This window comes from Ascaphus truei, chromosome 13, assembly GCF_040206685.1.
Source record: "Ascaphus truei isolate aAscTru1 chromosome 13, aAscTru1.hap1, whole genome shotgun sequence".
NCBI lineage: Eukaryota > Metazoa > Chordata > Amphibia > Anura > Ascaphidae > Ascaphus > Ascaphus truei.
In genome coordinates this window covers 1,273,046-1,285,790 of record NC_134495.1, presented here as the reverse complement: position 1 = coordinate 1,285,790, position 12,745 = coordinate 1,273,046, and the positions used below count along the sequence as shown (strand labels likewise).

General features: G+C 50.6%; 1 protein-coding gene across 2 annotated transcripts in view; it reads right to left on the bottom strand.

Moving 5' to 3' along the window:
• ZNRF3 (zinc and ring finger 3) overlaps positions 1 to 12,745 on the bottom strand; it is a 330,193-nt gene that overhangs the window by 51,176 nt on the left and 266,272 nt on the right. For both annotated transcript variants that reach the window (XM_075568060.1, XM_075568061.1), the window contains exon 3: positions 4,253 to 4,327. In XM_075568060.1, the coding sequence (XP_075424175.1) occupies positions 4,253 to 4,327 (75 nt within the window). The remainder of the gene's footprint in view (positions 1 to 4,252; positions 4,328 to 12,745) is intronic.

The following is a 12,745-nucleotide window of genomic DNA, read 5'->3' as shown; positions in this document are numbered from 1 at the left end:
ACAGAATGAGGGCCGGGTGAGGACAGAATGAGGCAGAGTGCGGGACAGAATGAGGGCAGAGTGTGGGACAGAATGAGGGCAGAGTGCGGGACAGAATGAGGGCAGAGTGCGGGACAGAATGAGGGCAGAGTGTGGGACAGAATGAGGGCAGAGTGTGGGACAGAATGAGGGCAGAGTGCGGGACAGATGAGGGCAGAGTGCGGACAGAATGAGGGCAGAGTGCGGGACAGAATGAGGGCAGAGTGCGGGACAGAATGAGGACAGAGTGTGGGACAGAATGAGGGCAGAGTGCGGGACAGAATGAGGGCAGAGTGTGGGACAGAATGAGGGCAGAGTGTGGGACAGAATGAGGGCAGAGTGCGGGACAGAATGAGGGCAGAGTGCGGGACAGAATGAGGGCAGAGTGTGAGACAGAATGAGGGCAGGGTGCGGGACAGAATGAGGGCAGAGTGCGGGACAGAATGAGGGCAGAGTGCGGGGACAGAATGAGGGCAGAGTGCGGGACAGAATGAGGGCAGAGTGTGGGACAGAATGAGGGCAGAGTGTGGGACAGAATGAGGGCAGAGTGCGGGACAGAATGAGGGCAGAGTGCGGGACAGAATGAGGGCAGAGTGCGGGACAGAATGAGGACAGAGTGTGGGACAGAATGAGGGCAGAGTGTATGGCAGAATGAGGGCAGAGTGTGGGACAGAATGAGGGCAGAGTGCGGACAGAATGAGGGCAGAGTGGCGGGACCGAATGAGGGCAGAGTGCGGGACAGAATGAGGGCAGAGTGCGGGACAAAATGAGGGCAGAGTGCGGGACAGAATGAGGGTAGAGTGCGGGACAGAATGAGGGCAGAGTGTGGGACAGAATGAGGGCAGAGTGTGGGACAGAATGAGGGCAGAGTGTGGGACAGAATGAGGGCAGAGTGTGGGACAGAATGAGGGCAGAGTGTGGGACAGAATGAGGGCAGAGTGCGGGACAGAATGAGGGCAGAGTGCGGGACAGAATGAGGGCAGAGTGTGGGACAGAATGAGGGCAGAGTGTGGGGCAGAATGAGGCAGAGTGCGGGACAGAATGAGGGCAGAGTGTGGGACAGAATGAGGACAGAGTGCGGGACAGAATGAGGGCAGAGTGCGGGACAGAATGAGGGCAGAGTGCGGACAGAATGAGGGCAGAGTGCGGGGCAGAATGAGGGCAGAGTGCGGGACAGAATGAGGGCAGAGTGTGGGACAGAATGAGGGCAGAGTGTGGGACAGAATGAGGGCAGAGTGTGGGACAGAATGAGGGCAGAGTGTGGGACAGAATGAGGGCAGAGTGCGGGACAGAATGAGGGCAGAGTGTGGGACAGAATGAGGGCAGAGTGCGGGACAGAATGAGGGCAGAGTGTGGGACAGAATGAGGGCAGAGTGCGGGACAGAATGAGGGCAGAGTGCGGGACAGAATGAGGGCAGAGTGCGGGACAGAATGAGGGCAGAGTGCGGGACAGAATGAGGGCAGAATACAGACAGAATGAGGGCAGAGTGTGGGACAGAATGAGGGCAGAGTGTATGGCAGAATGAGGGCAGAGTGCGGGACAGAATGAGGGCAGAGTGGGGACAGAATGAGGGCAGAGTGTGGGACAGAATGAGGGCAGAGTGCGGGACAGAATGAGGGCAGAGTGTGGGACAGAATGAGGACAGAGTGCGGGACAGAATGAGGGCAGAGTGTGGGACAGAATGAGGGCAGAGTGCGGGACAGAATGAGGGCAGAGTGTGGGACAGAATGAGGGCAGAGTGTGGGACAGAATGAGGGCAGAGTGCGGGACAGAATGAGGGCAGAGTGTGGGACAGAATGAGGGCAGGGTGTGGGACAGAATGAGGGCAGAGTGTGGGACAGAATGAGGGCAGGGTGTGGGACAGAATGAGGGCAGAGTGTGAGACAGAATGAGGGCAGGGTGTGGGACAGAATGAGGGCAGAGTGTGAGACAGAATGAGGGCAGGGTGTGGGACAGAATGAGGCAGAGTGCGGGACAGAATGAGGGCAGAGTGTGGGACAGAATGAGGGCAGAGTGTGGGACAGAATGAGGGCAGAGTGCGGGACAGAATGAGGGCAGAGTGCGGGACAGAATGAGGGCAGAGTGTAGGACAGAATGAGGGCAGAGTGTGGGACAGAATGAGGCAGAGTGCGGGACAGAATGAGGGCAGAGTGTGGGACAGAATGAGGGCAGAGTGTGGGACAGAATGAGGGCAGAGTGCGGGACAGAATGAGGGCAGAGTGTGGGACAGAATGAGGGCAGAGTGTGGGACAGAATGAGGGCAGAGTGTGGGACAGAATGAGGCAGAGTGTGGGACAGAATGAGGGCAGAGTGCGGGACAGAATGAGGCAGAGTGTGGGACAGAATGAGGCAGAGTGTGGGACAGAATGAGGGCAGAGTGTGGGACAGAATGAGGGCAGAGTGCGGGACAGAATGAGGGCAGGGTGTGGGACAGAATGAGGGCAGAGTGTGAGACAGAATGAGGGCAGGGTGTGGGACAGAATGAGGGCAGAGTGTGAGACAGAATGAGGGCAGGGTGCGGGACAGAATGAGGGCAGAGTGTGGGACAGAATGAGGGCAGAGTGTGGGACAGAATGAGGGCAGAGTGCGGGACAGAATGAGGGCAGAGTGCGGGACAGAATGAGGGCAGAGTGTAGGACAGAATGAGGGCAGAGTGTGGGACAGAATGAGGGCAGAGTGTGGGACAGAATGAGGGCAGGGTGTGGGACAGAATGAGGCAGAGTGTGAGACAGAATGAGGGCAGGGTGTGGGACAGAATGAGGGCAGAGTGTGAGACAGAATGAGGGCAGGGTGCGGGACAGAATGAGGGCAGAGTGTGGGACAGAATGAGGGCAGAGTGTGGGACAGAATGAGGGCAGAGTGCGGGACAGAATGAGGGCAGAGTGCGGGACAGAATGAGGCAGAGTGTAGGACAGAATGAGGGCAGAGTGTGGGACAGAATGAGGGCAGAGTGTGGGACAGAATGAGGGCAGAGTGCGGGACAGAATGAGGGCAGAGTGTGGGACAGAATGAGGGCAGAGTGCGGGACAGAATGAGGGCAGAGTGTGGGACAGAATGAGGGCAGAGTGCGGGACAGAATGAGGGCAGAGTGTGGGACAGAATGAGGGCAGAGTGTGGGACAGAATGAGGGCAGAGTGCGGGACAGAATGAGGGCAGAGTGCGGGACAGAATGAGGGCAGAGTGTGGGGCAGAATGAGGGCAGAGTGTGGGACAGAATGAGGGCAGAGTGTGGGACAGAATGAGGGCAGAGTGCGGGACAGAATGAGGGCAGAGTGCGGGACAGAATGAGGGCAGAGTGTGGGGCAGAATGAGGCAGAGTGTGGGGCAGAATGAGGGCAGAGTGTGGGACAGAGTGTGGGACAGAATGAGGGCAGAGTGCGGGACAGAATGAGGGCAGAGTGCGGGACAGAATGAGGGCAGAGTGTGGGGCAGAATGAGGGCAGAGTGTGGGGCAGAATGAGGGCAGAGTGTGGGACAGAGTGTGGGACAGAATGAGGGCAGAGTGCGGGGAGGAAGAATGAGGGCAGAGTGTGGGCAGAATGAGGGCAGAGTGTGGGGCAGAATGAGGCAGAGTGTGGGACAGAGTGTGGGACAGAATGAGGGCAGGGTGTAGGGTTATTGCACGCATTTTTTTTAACAGCCCTTTACTGCAGAAGAGAGAACTCAGCTTTTCCCACCCAGGTTAAGACAATCAAGATCGTGATATTAACGTAGAGAGCATTCTCCTCTGTGCTTATTAGAACGGTGCAGCTCCCTGCGGATCACGCTACGTTTTAGGTGTTAAATCGGTGCACAGAGAAATGGAAAATCAGAGCAGTATACAGCATGGATATTACAATAGGGAACTTCTAAGCCAAATAATGCAATCCCCATGCAGCAAGACTGGGGAAAAGAAAGGAGGAGGAGATATGAAACATGCAACATACAGAGCACAAACGTACTCGAGTATCTCCAAGGTCTCAATTTAGAATGTTTACAAATCAGGAGCACTTCAAATATACAGGACTCGCCCGATTCTTCTAATGGCAGCCACCCCACCAAGATTGAAGCCACTAAACAGATCACGGAGAGCAGTTCCTTTTGGTGTGTGGCAGCGCTTGAGATAAGAATAGTGGAGTACTGATACACAGTGTGATGTGTGTGGGGGTTATCTATGCAAACAGAGTCTTGGGCATCTTCTATCCATCCATCTCCCAATCCAACACTCAGTGAGAACATATATATATACCCTACCTGATCCACTGCATCCGGATTTTCAGAGACATCAAATATAACCGCGGTGGCTCCTCTCTGCACAGCCCTTTTTGCCTGAAAGAGACAAAGAACGCTTAACATTTGACTATATGAAACCCACAAGCTTCCCTGGGAGACGCAGGGGTTCGGAGATCTAATTCCAGATGTGGACAGTCGATTCCTAAAGTAATTGGTATCTCCGAATGTATTGACTACCCCAGCTCCTGCAGTGCCAGAGCTCTTCATTAACTCTGAAACGTTGAGCTGGAGAGTTAGGGATCTGCTCACCATGCTCGGAATTTGAATGTGCCCTTAAAGCAGCACTCTTGGTGACCCTTTTTATATTGGATTGAAGCCGGGGGTCTCCGGAGCTGAACTGCGTTGATTTCAGCTTCGGGGACCCCCTGCTTCCTGAGATACTTACCTTGGAAGGGGATGCCGGTAGCAGCTCCGGCTGGGCCAATAGGAAGCCGTGACGTCATCCCTTGTGGCTTCTTATTGGCCCACATGACCTGGACATTTAAAGTGAGCCGAGAAACCGGCAGCACATACGGAGGCGTCTCTGGGCGCGGGGGGTCCCTGTGCATAGAAAACAGTGCTGCCTGGTGGAGTGGAGACAGTGGGAATAAGCAGTCGGAGCTGCCTGGTGGAGTGGGGACAGTGAGAGTAAGCAGTCGGAGCTGTCGGTGGAGTGGAGACAGTCAGAGTAAGCAGTCGGAGCTGTCGGTGGAGTGGAGACAGTCAGAGTAAGCAGTCGAGCTGTTGGTGGAGTGGAGACAGTCAGAGTAAGCAGTCGGAGCTGTCGGTGGAGTGGAGACAGTGGGAATAAGCAGTCGGAGCTGTCGGTGGAGTGGGGACAGTGGGAATAAGCAGTCGGAGCTGTCGGTGGAGTGGAGACAGTCAGAGTAAGCAGTCGGAGCTGTTGGTGGAGTGGAGACAGTGGGAATAAGCAGTCGGAGCTGTCGGTGAGTGGAGACAGTGGGAATAAGCAGTCGGAGCTGTCGGTGGAGTGGGGACAGTGAGAATAAGCAGTCGGAGCTGTCGGTGGAGTGGAGACAGTGGGAATAAGCAGTCGGAGCTGTCGGTGGAGTGGAGACAGTGGGAATAAGCAGTTGGAGCTGCCTGGTGGAGTGGAGACAGTGGGAATAAGCAGTCGGAGCTGTCGGTGGAGTGGAGACAGTGGGAATAAGCAGTCGGAGCTGCCTGGTGGAGTGGAGACAGTGGGAATAAGCAGTCGGAGCTGTCGGTGGAGTGGAGACAGTGGGAATAAGCAGTCGGAGCTGTCGGTGGAGTGGAGACAGTGGGAATAAGCAGTCGGAGCTGTCGGTGGAGTGGAGACAGTGGGAATAAGCAGTCGGAGCTGTCGGTGAAGTGGAGACAGTCAGAGTAAGCAGTCGGAGCTGTTGGTGGAGTGGAGACAGTGGAATAAGCAGTCGGAGCTGTCGGTGGAGTGAGACAGTGGGAATAAGCAGTCGGAGCTGTCTGTGGAGTGGAGACAGTGGGAATAAGCAGTCGGAGCTGTGGGTGGAGTGGAGACAGTGGGAATAAGAAGTCGGAGCTGTCGGTGGAGTGGGGACAGTGGGAATAAGCAGTCGGAGCTGTCGGTGGAGTGGAGACAGTGGGAATAAGCAGTCGGAGCTGTCGGTGAAGTGGAGACAGTCAGAGTAAGCAGTCGGAGCTGTCGGTGGAGTGGAGACAGTGGGAATAAGCAGTCGGAGCTGTCTGTGGAGTGAGACAGTGGGAATAAGCAGTCGGAGCTGTCGGTGGAGTGGAGACAGTGGGAATAAGAAGTCAGAGCTGTCGGTGTAGTGGGGACAGTGGGAATAAGCAGTCGGAGCTGTCGGTGGAGTGGGGACAGTGGGAATAAGCAGTCGGAGCTGTCGGTGGAGTGGAGACAGTGGGAATAAGCAGTCGGAGCTGTTGGTGGAGTGGAGACAGTGGGAATAAGCAGTCGGAGCTGTCGGTGGAGTGGAGACAGTGGGAATAAGCAGTCGGGCTGTCGTGGAGTGGAGACAGTGGGAATAAGCAGTCGGAGCTGTCGGTGGAGTGGGGACAGTGGGAATAAGCAGTCGGAGCTGTCGGTGGAGTTGGGACAGTGGGAATAAGCAGTCGGAGCTGTCGGTGGAGTGGGGACAGTGGGAATAAGCAGTCGGAGCTGTCGGTGGAGTGGAGACAGTGGAATAAGCAGTCGGAGCTGTCGGTGGAGTGGGGACAGTGGGAATAAGCAGTCAGAGCTGTCGGTGGAGTGGAGACAGTGGGAATAAGCAGTCGGAGCTGTCGGTGCAGTGGAGACAGTGGGAATAAGCAGTCGGAGCTGTCGGTGGAGTGGAGACAGTGGGAATAAGCAGTCGGAGCTGTCGGTGGAGTGGAGACAGTGGGAATAAGCAGTCGGAGCTGTCGGTGGAGTGGAGACAGTGGGAATAAGCAGTCGGAGCTGTCGGTGGAGTGGGACAGTGAGAATAAGCAGTCGGAGCTGTCAGGGGAGTGGAGACAGTGGGAGTAAGCAGTCGGAGCTGTCGGTGGAGTGGGGACAGTGGGAATAAGCAGTCGGAGCTGTCGGTGGAGTGGAGACAGTGGGAGTAAGCAGTCGGAGCTGTCGGTGGAGTGGGACAGTGGGAATAAGCAGTCGGAGCTGTCGGTGGAGTGGGACAGTGGGAATAAGCAGTCGGAGCTGTCGGTGGAGTGGGGACAGTGGGAATAAGCAGTCGGAGCTGTCGGTGGAGTGGGGACAGTGAGAGTAAGCAGTCAGAGCTGTCGGTGGAGTGGAGACAGTGGGAATAAGCAGTCGGAGCTGTGGGTGGAGTGGAGACAGTGGGAATAAGCAGTTGGAGCTGTCGGTGGAGTGGGGACAGTGGGAGTAAGCAGTCGGAGCTGTGGGTGGAGTGGAGACAGTGGAATAAGCAGTCGGAGCTGTCGGTGGAGTGGAGACAGTGGAATAAGCAGTTGGAGCTGTCGGTGGAGTGGGGACAGTGGGAATAAGCAGTTGGAGCTGTCGGTGGAGTGGGGACAGTGGGAGTAAGCAGTCGGAGCTGTGGGTGGAGTGGAGACAGTGGGAATAAGCAGTTGGAGCTGTCGGTGGAGTGGGGACAGTGGGAATAAGCAGTTGGAGCTGTCGGTGGAGTGGAGACAGTGGAATAAGCAGTCGGAGCTGTGGTGGAGTGGAGACAGTGGGAATAAGCAGTCGGAGCTGTCGTGGATACTCTACTGCAGGTATCTGGCCTTTTAAAACTAAATTACCTGAATTAAAACAGTTACTGTAGGAAACAATAAAAGCAAAGGTTGGTTGTATGCGTTAAAGGGCAGAACATGAAGTTTACTTTCAAGACAGGTCATATTAGGTGAAATGCCCCATTAACAACATTACTTTGGATTTCTAATAGAGTTTCTCAGTCTTCCTCTTCTTGCACCATGTTCATGCTCAACAAGTGCACAGGAGAAGCAACGTCGTCTTAAAGTAACTGTTGTTCTACCCTCTTGCCACAAGAGGACAGCAGAGTATAGGTTATACTGACAATACCATATGAATGGCATCAAACAGACACAGAAATACTTCTATTTTAAAGCTGCAGTTCAGTCTTTTTTTTTTTTTTTACATTTATTATTTTACTTCAATAGTTTCATGTGTGCAATCTCTAATTAGCTATAGAACAGTATAGCTGCAGCTCAATTCGTTTTCCATGTATTGATAGGTCGAAATTTGGTGACATATTAAAAGCTGGGATTTGTTTATAATCTGCTTGACTGGCAGTGGAAGTGACAAGTGCTAGAGGGAGGGCAGGGCTGACAAAGGGGTGTGCCAGGGCTTGTGACAGGACATGAAGGGGCAGTGCCTTAGCAAATGGCTGTTAAAATAGAATACAAGAAAATTGGTCTTTCAAAGTTGTTTTTTTAAAAACAGAAAATGCTAAAAGTATTTTTTCTTACTACAGAACTGATTTATTAAAAAAAAACACACATGCAGGATATTGACTGAACTGCAGCTTTAAGGTGCATTTTAATCAGTAGAAGCAACTCTGAAACTTAACCTAAGCGTTTTTCGAAGCTACTTTTTGGCTAACTTCTTATAGGAAGGTCTAGGAGCTCTGAAAATGAACGTGCGCGTCTTTCACTCTTCCCGAGGGACTTAGAAGAATTTTGTGATATTTTTTATTAAAATGGTGTATAAGGGTATATATATAAATATATTTTATGCACTGTATATGAGCTGGCGATTTCTAAGTCTGTGGTTCCGAGAGGGGGTAACCAGGCTCACTAATAAAGGTCAAGCCACTTGGCTGCCAGAATGCCCTGCTTCAGCACAGACCAGAAAGGCATTGTGATAAGCGTATCCCCGGTATAGTCAGGGGTTAATGGGAGTCGTCCCCGTCCCCCCAGTATACGGCCAGAACCATGGACCCGGTACTTGTGGTTCGGACTGTCTCCAACCAGCCATAATGTTGTGAGAGTGAAATTATGTCTAAGTCCAGCTTTGGTACATTAGAAGCAACTCTGAAACTTAACCTAAGCGTTTTTCGAAGCTACTTTTTGGCTAACTTCTTATAGGAAGGTCTAGGAGCTCTGAAAATGAACGTGCGCGTCTTTCACTCTTCCCGAGGGACTTAGAAGAATTTTGTGATATTTTTTATTAAATGGTGTATAAGGGTATATATATAAATATATTTTATGCACTGTATATGAGCTGGCGATTTCTAAGTCTGTGGTTCCGAGAGGGGGTAACCAGGCTCACTAATAAAGGTCAAGCCACTTGGCTGCCAGAATGCCCTGCTTCAGCACAGACCAGAAAGGCATTGTGATAAGCGTATCCCCGGTATAGTCAGGGGTTAATGGGAGTCGTCCCCGCCCCCCCAGTATACGGCCAGAACCATGGACTTGTGGTTCGGACTCTCTCCAACCAGCCATAATGTTGTGAGAGTGAAATTATGTCTAAGTCCAGCTTTGGTACATTAGAAGCAACTCTGAAACTTAACCTAAGCGTTTTTCGAAACTACTTTTTGGCTAACTTCTTATAGGAAGGTCTAGGAGCTCTGAAAATGAACGTGCGCGTCTTTCACTCTTCCCGAGGGACTTAGAAGAATTTTGTGATATTTTTTATTAAATGGTGTATAAGGGTATATATATAAATATATTTTATGCACTGTATATGAGCTGGCGATTTCTAAGTCTGTGGTTCCGAGAGGGGGTAACCAGGCTCACTAATAAAGGTCAAGCCACTTGGCTGCCAGAATGCCGTGCTTCAGCACAGACCAGAAAGGCATTGTGATAAGCGTATCCCCGGTATAGTCAGGGGTTAATGGGAGTCGTCCCCGTCCCCCCAGTATACGGCCAGAACCATGGACCCGGTACTTGTGGTTCGGACTGTCTCCAACCAGCCATAATGTTGTGAGAGTGAAATTATGTCTAAGTCCAGCTTTGGTACATTAGAAGCAACTCTGAAACTTAACCTAAGCGTTTTTCGAAGCTACTTTTTGGCTAACTTCTTATAGGAAGGTCTAGGAGCTCTGAAAATGAACGTGCGCGTCTTTCACTCTTCCCGAGGGACTTAGAAGAATTTTGTGATATTTTTTATTAAAATGGTGTATAAGGGTATATATATAAATATATTTTATGCACTGTATATGAGCTGGCGATTTCTAAGTCTGTGGTTCCGAGAGGGGGTAACCAGGCTCACTAATAAAGGTCAAGCCACTTGGCTGCCAGAATGCCCTGCTTCAGCACAGACCAGAAAGGCATTGTGATAAGCGTATCCCCGGTATAGTCAGGGGTTAATGGGAGTCGTCCCCGTCCCCCCAGTATACGGCCAGAACCATGGACCCGGTATTTGTGGTTCGGACTCTCTCCAACCAGCCATAATGTTGTGAGAGTGAAATTATGTCTAAGTCCAGCTTTGGTACATTAGAAGCAACTCTGAAACTTAACATAAGCGTTTTTCGAAACTACTTTTTGGCTAACTTCTTATAGGAAGGTCTAGGAGCTCTGAAAATGAACGTGCGCGTCTTTCACTCTTCCCGAGGGACTTAGAAGAATTTTGTGATATTTTTTATTAAATGGTGTATAAGGGTATATATATAAATATATTTTATGCACTGTATATGAGCTGGCGATTTCTAAGTCTGTGGTTCCGAGAGGGGGTAACCAGGCTCACTAATAAAGGTCAAGCCACTTGGCTGCCAGAATGCCGTGCTTCAGCACAGACCAGAAAGGCATTGTGATAAGCGTATCCCCGGTATAGTCAGGGGTTAATGGGAGTCGTCCCCGTCCCCCCAGTATACGGCCAGAACCATGGACCCGGTACTTGTGGTTCGGACTGTCTCCAACCAGCCATAATGTTGTGAGAGTGAAATTATGTCTAAGTCCAGCTTTGGTACATTAGAAGCAACTCTGAAACTTAACCTAAGCGTTTTTCGAAGCTACTTTTTGGCTAACTTCTTATAGGAAGGTCTAGGAGCTCTGAAAATGAACGTGCGCGTCTTTCACTCTTCCCGAGGGACTTAGAAGAATTTTGTGATATTTTTTATTAAATGGTGTATAAGGGTATATATATAAATATATTTTATGCACTGTATATGAGCTGGCGATTTCTAAGTCTGTGGTTCCGAGAGGGGGTAACCAGGCTCACTAATAAAGGTCAAGCCACTTGGCTGCCAGAATGCCGTGCTTCAGCACAGACCAGAAAGGCATTGTGATAAGCGTATCCCCGGTATAGTCAGGGGTTAATGGGAGTCGTCCCCGTCCCCCCAGTATACGGCCAGAACCATGGACCCGGTACTTGTGGTTCGGACTGTCTCCAACCAGCCATAATGTTGTGAGAGTGAAATTATGTCTAAGTCCAGCTTTGGTACATTAGAAGCAACTCTGAAACTTAACCTAAGCGTTTTTCGAAGCTACTTTTTGGCTAACTTCTTATAGGAAGGTCTAGGAGCTCTGAAAATGAACGTGCGCGTCTTTCACTCTTCCCGAGGGACTTAGAAGAATTTTGTGATATTTTTTATTAAATGGTGTATAAGGGTATATATATAAATATATTTTATGCACTGTATATGAGCTGGCGATTTCTAAGTCTGTGGTTCCGAGAGGGGGTAACCAGGCTCACTAATAAAGGTCAAGCCACTTGGCTGCCAGAATGCCGTGCTTCAGCACAGACCAGAAAGGCATTGTGATAAGCGTATCCCCGGTATAGTCAGGGGTTAATGGGAGTCGTCCCCGCCCCCCCAGTATACGGCCAGAACCATGGACCCGGTACTTGTGGTTCGGACTGTCTCCAACCAGCCATAATGTTGTGAGAGTGAAATTATGTCTAAGTCCAGCTTTGGTACATTAGAAGCAACTCTGAAACTTAACCTAAGCGTTTTTCGAAGCTACTTTTTGGCTAACTTCTTATAGGAAGGTCTAGGAGCTCTGAAAATGAACGTGCGCGTCTTTCACTCTTCCCGAGGGACTTAGAAGAATTTTGTGATATTTTTTATTAAATGGTGTATAAGGGTATATATATAAATATATTTTATGCACTGTATATGAGCTGGCGATTTCTAAGTCTGTGGTTCCGAGAGGGGGTAACCAGGCTCACTAATAAAGGTCAAGCCACTTGGCTGCCAGAATGCCGTGCTTCAGCACAGACCAGAAAGGCATTGTGATAAGCGTATCCCCGGTATAGTCAGGGGTTAATGGGAGTCGTCCCCGTCCCCCCAGTATACGGCCAGAACCATGGACCCGGTACTTGTGGTTCGGACTGTCTCCAACCAGCCATAATGTTGTGAGAGTGAAATTATGTCTAAGTCCAGCTTTGGTACATTAGAAGCAACTCTGAAACTTAACCTAAGCGTTTTTCGAAGCTACTTTTTGGCTAACTTCTTATAGGAAGGTCTAGGAGCTCTGAAAATGAACGTGCGCGTCTTTCACTCTTCCCGAGGGACTTAGAAGAATTTTGTGATATTTTTTATTAAATGGTGTATAAGGGTATATATATAAATATATTTTATGCACTGTATATGAGCTGGCGATTTCTAAGTCTGTGGTTCCGAGAGGGGGTAACCAGGCTCACTAATAAAGGTCAAGCCACTTGGCTGCCAGAATGCCTGCTTCAGCACAGACCAGAAAGGCATTGTGATAAGCGTATCCCCGGTATAGTCAGGGGTTAATGGGAGTCGTCCCCGTCCCCCCCAGTATACGGCCAGAACCATGGACCCGGTACTTGTGGTTCGGACTGTCTCCAACCAGCCATAATGTTGTGGAGTGAAATTATGTCTAAGTCCAGCTTTGGTACATTAGAAGCAACTCTGAAACTTAACCTAAGCGTTTTTCGAAGCTACTTTTTGGCTAACTTCTTATAGGAAGGTCTAGGAGCTCTGAAAATGAACGTGCGCGTCTTTCACTCTTCCCGAGGGACTTAGAAGAATTTTGTGATATTTTTTATTAAATGGTGTATAAGGGTATATATATAAATATATTTTATGCACTGTATATGAGCTGGCGATTTCTAAGTCTGTGGTTCCGAGA